The 18,423-nt window shown below is 46.1% G+C and overlaps 1 protein-coding gene and 1 pseudogene across 3 annotated transcripts in view; one reads left to right on the plus strand and one right to left on the minus strand.

The window, feature by feature from the left end:
- AP3S2 (adaptor related protein complex 3 subunit sigma 2) overlaps positions 1-12,170 on the plus strand; it is a 61,158-nt gene extending 48,988 nt beyond the window's left edge. For 2 of the 3 annotated variants that reach the window (XM_049705810.1, XM_004278260.4), the window contains 2 exons: positions 9,493-9,600; positions 11,212-12,170. In XM_049705810.1, the coding sequence (XP_049561767.1) occupies positions 9,493-9,600; positions 11,212-11,340 (237 nt within the window). In that variant the 3' untranslated portion in view covers positions 11,341-12,170. Of the gene's footprint in view, positions 1-5,199; positions 5,241-9,492; positions 9,601-11,211 lie in introns of those variants that run through there. The other variant, XM_049705811.1, reaches the window with a different exon arrangement.
- A 5,295-nt stretch (positions 12,171-17,465) lies between these two features.
- On the minus strand, positions 17,466-17,800 carry LOC101289096 (60S acidic ribosomal protein P1-like; annotated as a pseudogene).
- Positions 17,801-18,423: the final 623 nt, after the last annotated feature.

Consider the following 18,423-nt stretch of genomic DNA (forward strand, 5'->3'; position numbering starts at 1 on the left):
GGTGAGTGTTGACATGTCACTACCCTTTCTGCCCGTGGAGTTCCGCTAGATGGGTTCCTGCCATCCCAATATAGAACTGCATTTTACTATAGAAACAGTATTATTCATGGTACTTAGTTGTAGATGCAGGGGTGCTTTATGGTATCACATTCTAGGTAACATGGATTTGAATCAGCTTTTGTGTCCTGCTTGCATGAGAACCTTATTTATTATAACTATAGAAAAATACATTGTAACTTTAATATTTAAAAATAAACTTTTGGAACATAGCCAGCAATGTCTGGAGACTGTATTTTTACTGGAGGAAAAAGAGTGATGTTTGTTATCTTCAGGCTCCAGGTCAGTTTGCTTTTAGTGATTGCTGGAGGACAGAGGGAACGAAAAGTGCCCAGTGAACTGAGAAGGTATCTTGAGACTGAAAGACAAGACAGGCAGCTCTATATAATCGATGGATCAGTTTATTATAGGGTAATTCACTCACAGGGTGGGATCAGGCAGTGATCTGGAAGCATTTGCAGCTACACTCCACACTGCCGAGGGGCCCTTGGGACAGTTTCATAGTTAACCTAGTGTAGGGGGGTATGTGCTTGGAAATGGGACATGCATTCCTAAGTCAAGATTTATGAATGGGTTACTAGTCTCATGGGTAACCAGGTATATGTCAGCAAAGGTCTTCATCGTTGTTTGGGAACTAACAGAGCATAGAGGCCACCTGGTCAGAATGATTATTAAACAATATCTATTACATACCAATCCCCTGACAACAGAGAAGTGATTACTGCACAGTACAGTCCCGGGTAGGATCAGCAGAAGGACAGGAGGAACTGTATGTGCCCAAGATGGCATCAGTTATGCTAACAGCCATAGACAGTGATGGCTTCTGTTGACCTGGGATTGGATTCAGAACTTTTTTATCTTCAGTGAGAAACATAACCAAGGATGAACTTTTGAAGATCCTGGAATCCTCTATTCTTGGATAGGTTTGTTGAAACTGACTTGTCTCCACCCCCTGTAGTTCCAGAGCTGTGTCCCTAAGGAGCACCTCTGTCCTTGAAGTGACACTTTTATTTTCCCTTTTAGACTGTATCAATCCTGACACGAAACGAGCAAGTTCATTTTAACCCACTTTTATCTGTGGAGGTTAACTCTTGTGTCCCAGGCAGTTAGAGTGTTCTTCTCAGTGCCAGAATGGGAAGCTAGGCCAACTCAAAAGGCCTGTGTCTCCTCAAAATCAGAACTTGTGAACCAGATGAGCCTCTTTCATCCATGCAGCCAGATTTATGAAGTACCGCTGTTACGAAGCACAGTGCTTGGCACTGGAGACCCAGAGAAGAATATGACATAGATTTTGCCTTCAAGGAAAATCATGGTGGAGGAGAAGAACAGACAAGTGAAAAATATGACAGTGCACTGAATTGAGTGCCTCAGGAGAGATGCATACTAGGCACAGCAGTGTCACTGAGAAGAGGGTGATTATCTTAGCCTAGAGAGGTCCTTAGTCTTTCTTGAATTTACTCGGCCCAAGTCTTAAGTATTCATCACCTCAAATCTTGGAAGAATGGTTTTGCAGTCTCTGATTTTTACAGAACTGCTTAACAGGATCAGCATGAAGAATGGTAGAAGGTAGTGAGGGTTAGTATTAGCAATTCTCAGCAGAGTCATCAGCATTACAAGCCCTTGTTCAATTAGAGAAGTGCTTTCTTTCCATCAGGAAGTCCCAGCAGGTTGAACAGTCATTTAACTCTCTCCTTCGATGCTTCCCAGTGTTATTTTCACCTTTCTGTGCATTTTCACAGTGGAACTGCTTACCAAGCCTTTGTTGGCACAGAACCTCTGATTCAAGCTCTTCAGAACAGGAGAGTCACACCTTCCAGGAGTCCCAAAGCTGTACCTAAGCTCTATTGAATGCTCAACATGCACCAGATTTATTCTTATTTCATCTGTTAGTAAACTGGGTCACAGGAACACTTCCTGAGGGAGCCCAGGGTACAAACTTATAGGTCTCTATCCTGATCAGGACATTTCATATTGCCTCTAGGGAATGAGATGGGGAAGGTCTCAAACAGTTAGCTTATACTGACAGAAAAGAATACAGGGGCCACATTGGATGCCCAGTGGATCCAGTTATAGAAGCAAGTACCTTCAACAGAGGGAGGATGATGTGACAGCTTCCTGGAAAAGAAAAATGAAGGAGACGGATGTCCAGATGTGTGGGGAGGAGAGAATAGAGTCTCGATAGCAGGTTAGATTGCCTTCAGAGGAATAGACATCTTGACTGGTAATCATTCCTACTTTTTGACTGTTTTGAGGGTTGTTGTTTTTCTCTTTAATTAATTTACTTTTTAAATTTTGGCTGCGCCAGGTCTTAGCTGCGGCATGTGGGATCTTTCTTGTGGCATGCGGACTTCTTAGTCGTGGCATGCATGTGGGATCTAATTCCCCGATCAGGGATCGAATCCAGGCCCCCTGCATTGGGAGTGCAGAGTTTTACCCACTGGACCACCAGGGAAGTCCCTTTAAGGGGTTTTAAGAGACAGAATTATAAATACCAACTTTCACTCATTAAAGTGTGGCCATAAATTTATGTATCTTGATCTTGTAAAACACAGTTTCCAACCAGCATTTTACCTGTTAACATTTCAGATTCATCACCCAAAGTATTTCCTCTGTTGCCTTCCCCTCACATCAAGATAACCTATTTGTTTATTAGGGTTATCTTAATCTTTTTATTCAGATTAAACTCTTCCCTGTTGTGATTACTCTTGGGTCAAATTACCAGGGGATTTGCCAGGAACTAAGAAATCAGTAGCACGTTTGTTTAAACACTTCTGAATGAATTTTGCTAGAGAGCTATGAATTACTATTACTTGATAATTGATATTTGTTCAGTGCACACTGCGTTAAGCTGGGTTTAGGGCTCTTGAGGACCTTTACCTCTTTGCTATCTTCTATTCTTGTGGTTTTTATTGCTACCTACATGACTCAGGTTTCAGATTTCTTTTTCCCCCATATCAGTTGGTTTGTTGGTTTGTTGGTTTGATCCTTTAACCCTCAGTGTTCTCTGAGGTACTTACCTACATTTCTGCTAGCATCCTTAAGATCAGTCCATCAGTCAGCTCCTGTCATTTAACAGAACCATTCTTTGTGATCTCTTTTTTCTAGGTTGTTTTTTTTTTTTTTTTTTTTCAGTATGCGGGCCTGTCACTGTTGTGGTCTCTCCCGTTGCGGAGCACAGGCTCCGGACGCGCAGGCTCAGCGGCCATGGCTCACGGGCCCAGCCGCTCCGCGGCATGTGGGATCCTCCTGGACCGGGGCACGAGCCCGTGTCCTCTGCATCGGCAGGCAGACTCTCAACCACTGCGCCACCAGGGAAGCCCTTTTTTCTAGTTTTTTAAGTACATGAGTTTGGTATTGATTCTTGGCTGCCTTCTCCCCACACTCATGCTTGGCAACCTCCAGCTTTCTCAAGGCACCTCTATCTCCACTCAAAGAAATGTCACCCATCTTACATGGTCCACTTCATAGTCAGTGGAAGGAAGTCTTCACTGACTTGTCAGGTTAACGTGGGCAGCTGGTGAGCTAATCCCTAGTTGCTCATCCTTTGCTCATTTACACTGCACGAGTCACTGTGCTTACCAAAGGTCAGTTGTGATTGTTTCAGACCTGTTGATGCTAGTTATATTGGTATTGTAAATAAGTAACTTAATTAATAATATACAGCTAAACCATGAGTGAGGAAAGAGACTTGTTCTATGAAAACTTAACTTGCTTTGGAAAGGCAAAGTAACTTGCGTTGGAAAGGCAAGTTACTTAAAAAAGAAAATGAAGTTGAATTAGGTTTGGACAGGATAACTGTAGGAGACTAGAGGTGGAGGACTCTTAAAATCTAGAAAAATTCTGTGCTTCCTGTTTCACAGGAGTCTGAGTTCTCCCTCTCCTTTAGAGAAACTGGAAATTGTGGATGATACGTTATGAGTGAATTTTATACAAGAAAAAAGGCATAGATCTCTCGCTAGCAGAAAAGATCTTTTGGGCTCTACATCAAAAATTTGATGGCTCTCAAGGTAGTGTTTATAGCAGATGATTATGGGCTTGGACATTGGGGAAAAAGTCACAATAAAAGTCAAAATAACTTATCTTTATTACATGAGTTGTCAGTTTTAAATGCTATCCATTGAGGGTAAGGAAAACAGTGTTATTATTCTGCCTCCCTCTTTTTTCCCCCCATCTTCCTAATTTTTGGCTAGCTGTAGCTTTCTACATTGTCAAAACATATAGCATGGGCATTCTGTTGTCACTCTAATCCCATTTGTCTTAGTCCTACCATTAAGGGGATTCAGTGCTAACCGCCAGTCTTTCTGCCACGATTTTTCCAGTCACCTCTTGGTTAGCAGAAGTGTTTTCTTCTGTAGATTCCTCAAAAAAGACTCATGGGAACAATATTTCCTATTCTGTTACTCTTGATTGACAGTCACCTAGGTGTAAAATTCTTGGGTTACCCTTTGTCTCCTTGGGAAGTTTTGTAAGTATTGCTCCTTTTTCTGCTAGCATTGAATTTTACCGTTGAAATTTTCAAGATTTTGTCCCTCTTTTAAGTGATTTGATCTTTTTGCCTGGTTGCAGAAATTGAGAAATCTTACCTTCAAAGTCTATCTTGGCACTGACTATTCTGGGTCAGTTTTTCCCTGCGATACAATGTGCCCTTTCAAGAACATCTTGAATTATATTTTTACATCATCTTTATGAACTGAGTCTTTACATATTCTGTTTCTTTGTTACAGTTTTCTTTTATGCATATGTTATATCTCCTTTGCTGTCTTCTGTAACTCATTTTCTCCCTATTACTTTTAATTCTTTTTTCATTTCATTTTAGTTGCTTTTTAAAAATTTCTCCCCTTTTTGTTCCTCCCTATATTTTCAGCAGTCTCTCCTGCCTTTTCTTCCTTCCAGTTTCATCTTCTTTTCTGTATGTTTTTTCCCTTCCACTTACGTCTTCTCTTCTTGTCTCCCTGCCTCTCCCATAAACTCTTGCACTTCTGCTTTGAGCTCTTGCTTCATAGTTTTTTTTTTTCAGTTTTGTAAAGTATTTTATTACATTTTATCTGCTGTATCACAGCATTTTTCTGGTGTGTAGTCTTAGTCTTCCCTTTGGGTTTCCTGTTTCTTTCCTAATTTTTTTCTTGTTTCATCTTTATATAGATCCTATGCAGATTTCATTTTTATAACTCATCTTTAAATAGGTGAGTTTTTCAGGAACCAGCTATTTGCAGGATGCTTGTTTAGGGGGGGTCCCAAGTCTGTGTTCCAGGCTGGCTGCAGTTGTTCTCATGATTTCAGGTTCCGGGTGAGTTCCTTTACCCTTTATTTCTACCTAGCCAAGAGAGGTGGGTGTCTGCAATTTTTCCACCATGCAAAGGCTATCTTCTCCGCTGCCACAGAGCCTGGCTCTGTGAGGCAAATAGAGCTTGTTTGGGTGGTTTCTCATTTAGCCCCAACTCCAGGTCCAAGGAAGTTCCTGTCTTCCAAAAACAAGGAATCTGTTTGGTCCCAGAGGGTGTGTTCTGTACCTACAAAAAGTATATTTTTGCAGATCTTCCTGAGCTCTCCAGCTCCCGTGTCCTCTCTCGGTAGCATCCTTTCTTCTTCTCAAAAGGAAAAGAGCCCTTGCTTGAGCTCCCTGCTTTTGACAGCTTTTACACCTATTGGCGCCTGGGATTGTGGTTATCTCCTTTTTTTTTTAATGTATTTATTTATTTTTTAATTTTTGGCTGTGTTGGGTCTTTGTTGCTGTGCGCAAGCTTTCTCTAGTTGCGGCGAGCGGGGGCTACTCTTCGTTGTAGTGTGCGGACTTCTCATTGTCGTGGCTTCTCTTGTTGCAGAGCACAGGTTCTAGGCGCATGGGCTTCAGCAGTTGTGGCATGCGGGCTGTAGAGCGCAGGCTAAGTAGTTGTGGCGCATGGGCTTAGTTGCTCCACGGCATGTGGGGTCTTCCCGGACCAGAGCTCGAACCCGTGTCCCCTGCATTGGCAGGCGGATTCTTAACCACTGCGCCACCAGGGAAGCCCTGTGGTTATCTTCTAATTTTGTTGAAAATGGAGTTTGCATTTTTATTTATTTCCCTTTTTTTGCACTTGAAACACATTTTGAATAGCATTTAAAAATTATGACTTCATGATGCAGTGTTCAAATCAAAAGTCTTAACTGACATTATCTATTAACCAACTGCTGGTCCCCATGATATCCTCTGTTAGGCCTTTTACTACACCTTCTCCATAAAGCCTCCACCACCACACTGTCATCCATCTTTTAAGCACCTGAAGCCCACGGAAGATGCTATGAAGATGCTTTTCAGACTTATGAAAAGCCTTTTATTGGGCTTCCCTGGTGGTGCAGTGGTTGAGAGTCCGCCTGCTGATGCAGGGGACTCGGGTTCGTGCCCCGGTCCAGGAAGATCCCACATGCCACGGAATGGCTAGGCCCGTGAGCCATGGCTGCTGAGCCTGCGCGTCCAGAGCCTGTGCTCTGCAACGGGAGAGGCCACAACAGTGAGAGGCCCGCGTACAGCAAAAAAAAAAACCCAAAAAACCTTTTATTCATTCAACATGCCTACTCCACACTGGACATTGTTCTAGGCCTTGGGGATAAAGCATGGAAGACTTTCTACTAGACCTTTGACACACCCTGTTCAGATGAAGAGGGTGGAAGACTTAGTTTGGGATTTTGAGGAGGGAGTATGGTGGAAAGGGTAGAACATGAGCTCTGGAGTCAGACAGACCTAGATTCAGTGATCAGTTCTGCTACTAAATATGTGACATTGGGATAGTTTATTGACTTTTCCATGTATCGTTTTACCTCAGATGGATGTTATAAAATTAAAATAAGTTACGTATAAAGTGCTCAGCACATAGTAGATGCTCAACAAGTACTACTTCCCCCATGAAAAAGGGGTTCATTAAACAAAAGGAATAAATACTAGGAGTACTGGTATAGAGACCTATTTTTTTAAATTGTGGTAACATTTACATAACATAAAGTTTACTGTCTTCATTTTTAAATGTACTGTTCAGTAGTGTTAAATGTGTTCACATTTTTGTGCAGCCCATCTCCAGAGCTCTTCATCTTGCAAAACTGAAACTCTATACCCATTAAACAACACTCCCCGTTCCCTCCTCCCCTCAGTCCCTGGCAACCTCCGTTCTACTTTCTGCCTCTATGATTTTGACTACTAGATACCTTATATAAATGGAATTATACTATATTTGTCCTTTTATGTCTGGCTTATTTCACTTAGCATAATATCCTCAAGGTTCATCCATGTTGTAGCATGTTTCAGAATTTTCTGAATAATATTCCATTGCATGTATATTCCACATTTTGTTTATCTGTTCATCCATTGATGGACACTTGGTTTGCTTCCTACTTTTGGCTATTGTGAATAATGCTGCTATGAAGATAGGTATAAAAATATCTCTTTGAATCCTTCTTTTCAATTCTTTTGGGTATAAACCCAGAAGTAATATGGTAATTCTATTTTTAATTTTTTAAGGAAACACAATACTATTTTTGGAAGCCTATTTCTTGATGGGGAAGTATAAACAGTGTAGTCCCCCAGGGCATAATTTTAAGACCAGTCTTGTTTAACATTTTGTAAATTATCTGTATATGAGAGTTTCACTATTAAATTGCCATTGCATATAGATAATGAAATAGTTCATATTGTGTGAAATTTTAAAACACCTCATGTGAGTGTATATGTAGACATAAAAGTGGTTAATAAGGCTTAATTAATGTAAGCAAACATATTTTATTTGTATTTGAATGTATGCTTTATTACACTCCCTCCTCGAGGTCAGAAGAAATACCCTAGTTACATCTGTTAGTGTATTCCCCTCACTTATTATGGGCAAAATATGGAGAACTGATGTGTCAGAAAACTTCATGTGTCAAAAATACACGTGCACAAACTTGCAGACGTGTCTTTTTTCTTGACTGTCCATAGCCTGTGGAGTATATTGGCCCTCAAATCCTCCATAGTTTAGTCTGGACTTTACGCCAATAGGGTCTCAGCTGAAGACAGTTTTTTCCCCCGGAGATATTTGATCATGTGTGGAGACGTTTTTGTTGTCACAGGTGAAGGAGTGCTACTGGAATCTAGTGCACAGAGCCAGGGATACTGCTAAACATGCTGCGATGCACAGGACAGCTCCCCACAATAGAAAACCCTCCAGCCCCAGATGGCAATAGTGCCCAAGTTGAGAGACCTTGCCTTAGACCCAAACTACCTTCTCAGCATCATCCTCAGCCTCTCTTTTGCATAAACCTGACCTTCTAGCCAGACCCAGGTGCTCCTCAGACCATACACCAGCTGAATTGCTTCCTCCAGTGCCTTTCACCTGAAATCCTCCTCCCTGCTTCTCTGATGGCGGACCCAGCTTCAGTTCTCTCACTGTCTCGGTGAAACTGGCTCTGGTCTCTCTAGCCACTGCTCTCTTCCTTCTCTGACCTCCTGTAGGACTATCCCACTAATCTGGCAATTGGTTAACAATACAAAGTGGTACTTGCTCTCTTTCCAACTTAATTGAAAGTGCTTTGAAGGCCATGTCGATGGGACTTGATTTGAAATATGAAGTACCACCCCTTACATACCCCAGTGGGCACCTTGACCCACCTGGGGCTTCCCATGGCAGCTTTCCTGCCACTGTGGGATAGAGTGGTTTAGTCAGTGCAATAGTCGGCTGTCACAGCAGTCTGAGACTCAGCTTTGTTGGGAGAAGTACTAGCTAGATGGAAGGCCCACGTGTGAGCCTCATGACCAAAAAAGTATTCACCCTGAACATGGTTTCTTATCTAAAGCTGGAAGATATGGGATGAGGACGGGTGCCAAGAAACGGGCCTGTTTTGCCTCCAGCAGAGCACAGACTGGAGGATCTTATGAAGCCTGGGGGATAACATATTTCACATGGAAATGTGCGTGGACAGGAATTGTTCTGTCATAGCTGGACTGACTTAATGCCAGTCGGTGTTTATGATGATAACACTAGTAATGAAAGGCATCATTATTTTTTTAGAACCCAATGTGTGCCAGGCACCGGGTAGGTGCTTCACACAGGTTGTCTCCTTCAGCCCTCACCACAATCCTGGAAGGAAGCTGAAGCACTGAAAGGATGATTTGCCCAAGGTCAGCCAGCTAATAACAAAGAGCAGAGCTGAAATTTAAACACAGTCTAACTTCAAATGAAGCCTGTGCTCTCAGCCACCACTTTGTGTGTAGCCAGGCCCTTCTGCACTGCTTTTGAAAGAGATTTGTGTCTTGATATGCCGGGATGTGGGGGGGTAATCCCCTGTGGTCTCTGAGACATTTGTTGTGAATCAGGTGCCAGTGTCAAGTATGACCACCCTGCTGCTACAAGAAAGCCCACAAGGTTTCCTTTGGGCCCACACTGTCACTCCCACAAAGGGCTCTAACCCTTCTTATTTTTGTTTCCCCTTCAGGTGCACTACATTCTTCAGGAGGTGGTGATGGGTGGGATGGTGTTGGAAACAAACATGAATGAAATTGTGGCTCAGATTGAAGCTCAGAACAGGCTGGAGAAATCCGAGGTGAGATGCAGCTGTAATTTTGCCCTGGCTGGTTAGAGAAGACGTGGGCAGAAGGAGGAATGGCTAATGTGTGGGTTTGGGTTGCTGTGGATCCTTAGCAGGGTTTTCTACTCATCCTCTTTCTTCCTTAAGTCTGTCGAAACTCATTGGTTTGAAGGCCAGCCATGAAGATTAAAAAGGTAAGAAAAAGGCTAAAAGTGTGAATGTAAAAGCCAGGTGGCACGGGAAGGCAAACAGCTTCTGGCTTGGGAGGTTATGGCCAATGTTTGTGGTTTCTAATTCCTCCTTCAAAGCCACGTGTTCCCTGGAGGGACCCAGAATCCCCTTCTCTGATTCCAGTGTGGTTTCTTAGTTTGTGTGCCTATGAGTGGTCTCCCAGCAGGCACTTCTCGTGGTTTCAGACCTCAGAGTTGCCAATTTCCTTATTTCCAGTTAGCCTTATAAAAAGCTACAGTAGAGTTTGGGCTGAGTTTGAAAATAGCATACCCCAGGTCCACCCCCACATAGTGCTGAGTTTGATACAAATGCTCACAGTAAATTTCCATCCTTTTCCCCTGAGGTCTCTCCGTCACCTTCGTCAGCCTTACCAGGGAGTAGAGGTTACAGGCATACACCTTCACACGTGGCAGAACAAGCAGAACAAATTACCTCTTCAATTATCTGAGTGTCTTAAAGAGCTTCATTGCTTTGTGTAACGGAACTTGATCTTGCGAAACCAGGAATGCTTCCTGTGAGGACTGGCAGTCCTGCTGAAGAAGCTTTTCCAGACCACAGCTATTGTGGCAACTATAGTTCTCTTAGAAATGTAGGCTGGGAAGCTTCCAGGAATAGTAAGTGAGTCAGAGGCAAGGGGTTTGGAAACTAGAAGCAATGGAGACTTGCTGGGCGAGGGTGGAATTGGAGTCAGGATCCTGAAAAGTAGTCAAGAAGGACGAAATGGTTTTGAGAACATCCTCGTCGACTTCTCCCCCTCTCCGTACACCGGGGCCGAGCCTGGAGAGTGAGGGCTGACCGCAGGCACCTTTCCTCTCTGTTGCTCCCAGACCTTCTGTGTCTGTGGGTACATTCCACCTCCTACGTGTCCTTCTTCCCGTCTTGTGGCCACATGACATTTCCAAAGCCAGCTCTTGTCCATTTCATGGTATTAGTTGGCAAGCGGTTGTCCTAAGCTGTGACATTCCTTTTCCCTTTAAGAATTTCCCTGTGACTGCACTCCTCTGTAAGAGTCTTCAGTCTCTTGAGGAAAGGGTTTTGTTTAATTTTGTTTCATAAACCTGTTGCTGAATATGACTTGGTTAAACTTCCTTGGTTATTTCAACAGGCATCTACTGAACACCTACTGTGTGCCAGGCACTGTTGGCACTGGGGCTATAAAACTGCATAAGACACAACCCACCTTTAGGAGTGCAGATTTGGTCCCTGTACTGTAGAACCTACTAACCTAAAGATGGTTGTGTTGGCCACCTTTGAGGCATAAGGAGGGAAAAATCAAAATGTGCATTGCATGTGCTCGGTTTGGACATTTTCTAGCCCTCTTTCACTTGTTTTTATTTAAGCCTTAAGCAGATGACACTGAGGGTTTCTCTCATACCCACCTTCACGTCTCCCCAGGGTGGCCTTTCAGCAGCGCCCGCCCGGGCCGTGTCCGCTGTGAAAAACATCAACCTGCCGGAGATGCCTCGGAATATCAACATTGGCGATCTCAACATCAAAGTCCCCAACCTGTCCCAGTTTGTCTGAGAGTGGAAGATGGCTGAACTGAGTCCTTGGAACCAGCAAAGCTGAGCCAGTTCTGCAGCAAAGCCCGCTCTGCGCCCTAGAGGAGTCCTGCCTCGGGCCGTGGCCCCTGCTGTCCCGAAGTGGGAAGGAGTCCTGTGTCCACTGGCAGCCTGTGTGCTTGCTTCTCACATGTGCGGCCTTGCCTGTCTCTTGTACACACAGCCACTGCAGATGTGAGGGGCCCTGGCTTCCTCAGTAGGGGTCAGGTGCCCAAGCCACTCACCCCCTTTACCTGCCACGTGCAGCCACTCCCAGGGATTGCAGACTGTAGTGAGAGGCCCCCCTGCTCCCAGAACCCCACCACGAGGATGTTCTCTGACGTGAGTCTTCAACTTTAGCACCACGAGGCTCCCTGAGGTCCTGTAGCATTGACTTTCCTGGTGAGGTGCCATAGCTAGAAAAAGGCTGACCCTCTAGATGTGGGGATGTGGTGAGTGGCAAACAAGGGCAGGATGTTATGAGATCCAGAGTTGCCTACTGACTCTACTAGAGTTGGCACACCCAGAATCCTTTTGTATAGCCACGCTGTCTCATCACCACCTCCTGCAGCATACACTCCCCACTGCCACAGTCCTGGCCCTGCTCTCCCAGGTGTTTATGTGCAGGACACGATCCAAATCATAAGCCTGTTGTTTGCCTGCCCCCCACATTTCTGCCAATAGGGAGGGCACCCCCCCACAGCCAGAGGGGTCCCCCTCAAAGGGGAGGGGCCCTGTGTCTGTAGAAAGCAAAGCTGACAACATGTGGAACATCTAAGAATTATGACTCTTCCAGGTTTAAAATACATTCTCCTTCCGAGTAGCAGACGGGTCAGTTGCTGTGTTATGAATGATGAGTCTTCTTTGTACAGGAAACCTGCTGCTGTCTACACCAGCTTCTGGAGCATGAGAGCCTGAGCTGGGGTCATGTGTTCTGGACCTGGCATAGGGGAAGGCTGGGGACACGGGCATCCTGCTGGCTGAAACCGGTGGCAGTGCAGCATCTTCTCCCCAGTGTGCGAGGGGTCCCTGCCTGTGCTCACTCTGGGCACGCCCTGTTCCCCTCAGATGACAGTCCCCTAGAGCTAGCTGTGGAAACCTGTAAATGTTTACATTCGGTAAGAGCCTTTCTTCCTGTGGTTAACTTAAGAGCTGAAGCTGCTCCTTGAAGTAGTGCCTCTTACTCCTGCGCTGCCTTGGGGCCAGGTCTCGGGTATGATGTTGAGCTGCCTTGAGATTAGGGAGCTCGCTGCACCATCATGGTAAAGTCTCCCGGCCTGGGGACTTTTTGTGCCTGCCGGCCAGTGGCCCAAACTGTTTCCTCAGGCCTCCTGATGCTGTCGCAGAGCCCATCTGAGATGGTGCCCGGCAGGACCATGGTCAGGACCACATCTTTTCCCACTTTGAATAATGCTTCCTGTGCTTGGTGCCTTTTGCTCCCTGTAGCCTCTTAACCTCAGTCTTTTGGAACATCTCTGATAACCTCAGAGATGGGCAGTGTTGATCAGAATGTAGGCCCTCTTATGTTGGAAGAGGGAAATGTAGGTTTATATATCTATCTGATGTTAAAACCTCTGATATTCTTTTAAAGAGTTTAATTTTTATTTTTAACAGACTTTTCAGTATATTCACATCCCTCTCACATTTGCTGAAAGTGATATAGGGAACAAAGAAGGAAAACGATATTTATTTTGCACCTCCTGTAAGGTGGCATGAGCGAGATCCTTCCACAATCCTTACAACAGACACTATCATCTCCATTTTGCAAGTCAAGAAAGTAAGACTCAGAGAGGTCAAGTAACCTGCTTTAGGTCACAAGGGCTAAGAATTGAGACTGTCTGTTTGCCTAAATCCACAGTTCATTTTTTTTCACTGCTCAAGATGGCTTCTCCCAATTTTATTTTCTTTCTTATGGATAAGGAAACCTCAAAAAGTATAGGTAGCTTCTCAGAAACTGTGATTAAAAACTGGCTTGGTAGCCAGTGAGAGCATCAAAGAGTGTGAGCTGGGGGGTCCTCCACATGCCTCCATTGAACTGGTTAGGAAGCAGAAGCCCAAAGTGTTTAGTGTTGTGTCCAGGGTCACAGAGCTAGAACCAAGTCAGTTTTCTTTTTTCTTTTTTTAAAATTTTTATTGGAGTAGAGTTGATTTACAATGTTGTGTTAGTTTCAGGTGTGCAGCAAAGTGAATCAGTTATACGTATACATATCAAGTTGTTTTTCTTGAGTTTGTTTCATGGCTTATCGCATTGCTGCCACATGTTCTGGATTTCCTGGAATAGTCTTTGAATATTTTGCCTGCCAGAAACCAGTGATTCCCAAAAGCCACTGACCGGTCCTAGAGACTCCAGCAGTGGGCATCGCAACATCATCCCTCATACTGCTTCTAAAAATGACATAAAACTTGAGCCTGGTCTTTTGTTTGGAACACTTGATCCCTTTGGATGAGCCACAGTAATTGTTCATTAACTACTTGAGGTTGCCTGCAAATCCAGGTACCTTTCTTGCTTGTTATCAGCAAAGCCATAAACGTTTTTGAAAAATAAGAGGAAATCCTCATTGGCCTTTTTTTGGAGAGGGATACAAATACTGCTGCTGAGAGATGTTGGTTAATGAAAATAGGGACCAGGTTTGAATTTGGGAGCCCTTGGCCCTGGATGGTTTACAATGAGGATTTCCTGAAGTGGTACAGAATACTGGGTTTTCAGTGTTCACGGCCACTGACAAAAATCTAATATTCCTCCATTCTGCAATTTCTCAGTGCCTGGTGGATGCTAGGCTCAGTTCTGGGCACTGAAGGTTGCGAGCAGTGAGGCCCTGCCTCCTGCAGCTGTCTCTGCTGTGCATCTCTGAGTGCTCAGGTTGCATCTGACTGGCAGTCTGAATTTGTGGAGGCTAGAGTCAGTGACTTTGTGTTTTATGGAATATTTAAAGGACAGTAACCCATTTCCCAACCCCAGCTGACCCCATCATGCTCTGCTGTCTGTGCTCCAAACAGCCTGTCTTCAAGCTGCTAGAACAAAAATACCATAGACTGGGTGGCTTAAATAACAAACATTTCTCACAGTTCTGCAGGCTGGTCAAGATCAAGGTGCCAGCAGATTTGGTGCCTAGTGTGGGCCTACTTCCTGTTTCACAGAGGGCCATATTCTTGCTCTGTCCGGAAATAATGAAGAGAAAGCTCTGGGCTCTTCATCCCCGTATAAGGGTGCCAATCCCACCATGGGGTCTCCACCCCTGTGACCTCATCCAAACGTAATTACCTCTCAAAGGCCCCATCTCCAAATACCATCACATTGGGGATTGGATGTCAACATATGAATTTGGGAGAGGACACAAACATTCAGTCCATGTGTACCCACCTTTCTGCACAGATCATGGCCCTGTGCTTGTCACATTAAGGATTAAGTCAGCTATCTTGAGTGTTCTCAAGTCCCTGTTATTCAGGCCTCTGCCACTTACAGAGCCAGCCTTTCCTCCCCACCACCTCCACCTCCATGGAGCCAACCTAGGGAAGACCTCTCGGGCCCCAGCTTCACCAGGAAAGAAACCAGGGAAGTATGGCTGAAACCAGGCTGCCGGCCAAGTCCTGTCTGGTGGACCAGTCTTTAGTAGGGGATTAAATCCTTAGTGTGGGCCATGGGTTTCCAAATAGGATACAGCTGTGATCAGTGCCTGACGATAAAGGTCAAGAGAGAGTGTGATGGCCATGACAAGAGCCAGTGAGGTAGGGGAGTCACCTGGGGTGGGGTGGGGGTGTCGGCTCCTAGCAAATATCCTGGTCTTCAGCTTCCCGAGTCTCCTGCCCTACCCATCTCCTTGTGGTCATCGTGAGCCTGGTGTCCACATACCTGTGTGTACACGTGGCCAGTGCCTGCAGGTGGACAAATGGCTGATCTCATGGTTAAGATGTTGCCCACTAGGGAGCACTGGAGGATGCTACATCTGCGATGTCTGGCAGCAGTTGGCAGATAGACAAACAGGCCTCCTATAAGGCAGTAGCTCCATGGAAATGATTAATCTTTTCCAGAAGACTGTCCAAGTTCTTTCCTATTTCAATGAATTAATGTTTTGAAAAGGAAATTCACGTGGTTCAAAATTTAAGGTGACAAAAGGCTGTTCAGCCAGACTCTCACCCTGTTCCCCCAAACCATGGAGCACCCACCCCCATCCCTGGAAGCAACAAGTGTTTCCAATTTAAAAGATTAAGAAACAAAGCCCCTGGATTTTTATTACTGAAACTGAGTGTACTTTCCTCAAAGAGTTCTGTTCCATTTGACCTTGGTTGACCTCAGCCCACTACAATCCTGCCATCCTCTGTAGAGGGAGAGGCCTCCCAGACCACCCCATCCTTGCTCTGCCTCTCCATTTTCCATGGCACTCTGATGTCCTGTGTGTTTGAGTTGTAGTTTTTATCTCCCCCACTAGGACGTACGCCCCTCAAAGGCAGGGATTTGTCTCTCCTGTTCAGTGCTGTGTCCCAGCTGCTATGACCAGTGCTTGGTATGTACTTCTCAATAAATAACTATTGAATGAGTGAATACTTGAGACAAATGGTAACTCATTCTAACAGCAACTTGTAGCTTATGCTCTCCAGGGCCCCGTGCTCAGTCAGCATTTGGGGAAAGAACCTGGATAATGGCATTGGGAACAGCCTATAGAGAGGGACCAGGTGATGGCCTGTGGAGGATGAGGGAGAGGAGAAAGGCAAAGTTGATGACAGTGGAGCCCACATGACCAGAGGACCAGCGAGGGAGAAAGACCAGAGTTTGGATGTGGACATGTGACACTGGCGTTGCCTGAAAGTATCTGGGGCAGATGTCCACCAGCCAGCTGGGAACCTGGGAGTGGGCAGAGGAAATGAACGTCCAGCCCAGAGAGATGGTGGTTGAAGCCATGTGGGCGAGCGATGTGGCCAAGAGGACTCAGCCTGTGGGCAGAGAAAGGGAGATGAGAGTCTAGACAGAGGAGCAACTTTAAGTCGATGGAGGACTTTCAGTGGGAAGGGCCCCTGCTGAGAGGCCAAGGGGTGGGACTTAGAAGAGATGACCTTTCTTGGTCTTGCCATTGCCCCTCCACCCCAAGCCCTCTAAGTGAGGCAGCGAAATGAGGGAACTTGGAAGGGGTGGCTCTAGCCTAGTGGTGGGGTGGGTCTCACCCACAAGGTGGTTGTATAAGAGTGTGCGTCACAAGCTAGCTCTGTGACGTACAGAGCCTTCGGAAGGTCAGTGACCACATCCATAAAAGGGTACCAATAACTCCTGCCTTAGGGGGCTGTTTGAGGGTTAACTGAGAATTGATGAAGACCACAAAGGACTCCATAAACACTGGCTGCTGTCATCATTGGGATTTTTGCAGAGGAAATGGGAGCTGAAGTAGATGCAATTAGCTGGGAGAGGTTTGGTGGTGCTGGGAAGGAGAGATGGACGTCTGCAGTGCTCAAGTCCTGGCAGAAGACCTCAAAGGTGGGGCTGCAGAGGGATGATGGGGACAGTGGATACTGGCCTGGCCCCACCAGTGGCCCATATCTATAGGCCGCCGGTGGATAAAGCTGTAGGGGAAGTGGTGGAATCTCTGGAAAGTGAAGCTTCCCTTACAGTGAGGAGGTTGAAGACATAGAAGAGCGAGCTTGGGATTGGTAGGACCGGAAGGGTGGGGGACAGAGCCTGGAATTCCCTTCCCCCAGAGTCAGGGGGAAACGGAGAGGTCCCAAAGACATAGTGGGAGGAGTCAGCATTTGGCCAGGACGGGGGTGAGGGCCTCTGGCCAAGCAGGCCTGGCCGAGGGTTGGGTTCCTATAGGGACTCCACGCTTCCTGTGAGAAATGGGATCTTTAGGCTTTCTCAAGAGCAAACCTTACATTTTTTTCCAGCTCTGATATCAGCCTGGCCTGAGAGTGCTTGGGTATAGGGGTGCCCTCCCCTCCCACCTAGGATTGGACCACACTTTCAAGAGGGCAGGTTGGGGGTTATTTTCTGTATTGGTGATGATGAATGCCCTTTACAAACCCATGGGATAAAGGCACAGCTGAAATGACAGAAAGGAGGTACAGGTAAATATTCATTTATTATTTTAAGAGTTCAGCTATTGAACATGTTACAAAAGAGGTTCAGTCAAAAAGCCCAAAGCCCATGTCATCATCAGACTCCTCAGACTCTTCTTTCTTCGCTGCCACTGTCTTCTCAGCTGGGGCAGCAGTGGTGGAGGTGGCAGGACCTCCTGCTGGTGCCGCCCCAGCTGACAGGCAGGCCCACCAGCCCCTTCCTTGCAGATGAGGCACCCGATGTCGACATTGGCCAGAGCCTTTGCAAACAATCCTGGCCAGAAAAGGTCAGCATTTACAGCAGCTGTTTAATGAGGGCATTGATCCTCCGTGACCATCACCTCATAGTTGTGCAGGATGAGGGCCGAGTAGATGCAGGTGAGCTCCGAGATGGAGGCCATGGTACAAGTGAATGCGAGGCGGGCGTGGTGCTAGTCGCCGGATGAAGTGAGGGCCTCACCCCAGTGCGACCCAAGCTTCCTCAGAGGGACTGAGCACCTTAGCGGCAGCTGAGGAGAGGGAGCCAGGTGAATTTTTCAAAGACTGGGATCCACTGACTCCCCAGGCTCAGGTGATATTCAAAATACTTACCAACAGGCCTGTCTCAGGCACCGACAAGTGGAGGTACCAGATGGGCGCTTGGGGGTGTTACTGGTGGTCCATGATGCTTCTGCCACTAGGCCCTACCTCTCCTGTGGTAACAGAGAGGAGAACCCAGGAGGTTGTCACACCTGCAGCTGCTGCAGTTAGCTCCTCTGCTGGCCTGCGTGGGGCCCTGTTGATGGCAACTGTGGCTTGGTGAGTCAGTGTGCCCCTTCCCGCTGGGGCCCTGAGGTGGGAGGGGCAAGGAGCCTCCTCGTACCCCACCCCTAGACCCTTCCAAGCTGCAAGTGAAACTGGAGGCCAAGAGACACAAGCCCAGGGCACGCCCACCGCAGAAGATCACCGTCTTTGCCCTGGGCAGCCTGGCACTGAAGCTTTCCTCCAGCCTCCCAGTTCTGAGTCCTTGGCACTGGGCACCGTT

This window comes from Orcinus orca, chromosome 2 (assembly GCF_937001465.1).
Source record: "Orcinus orca chromosome 2, mOrcOrc1.1, whole genome shotgun sequence".
Classification (NCBI taxonomy): Eukaryota; Metazoa; Chordata; class Mammalia; order Artiodactyla; family Delphinidae; genus Orcinus; species Orcinus orca.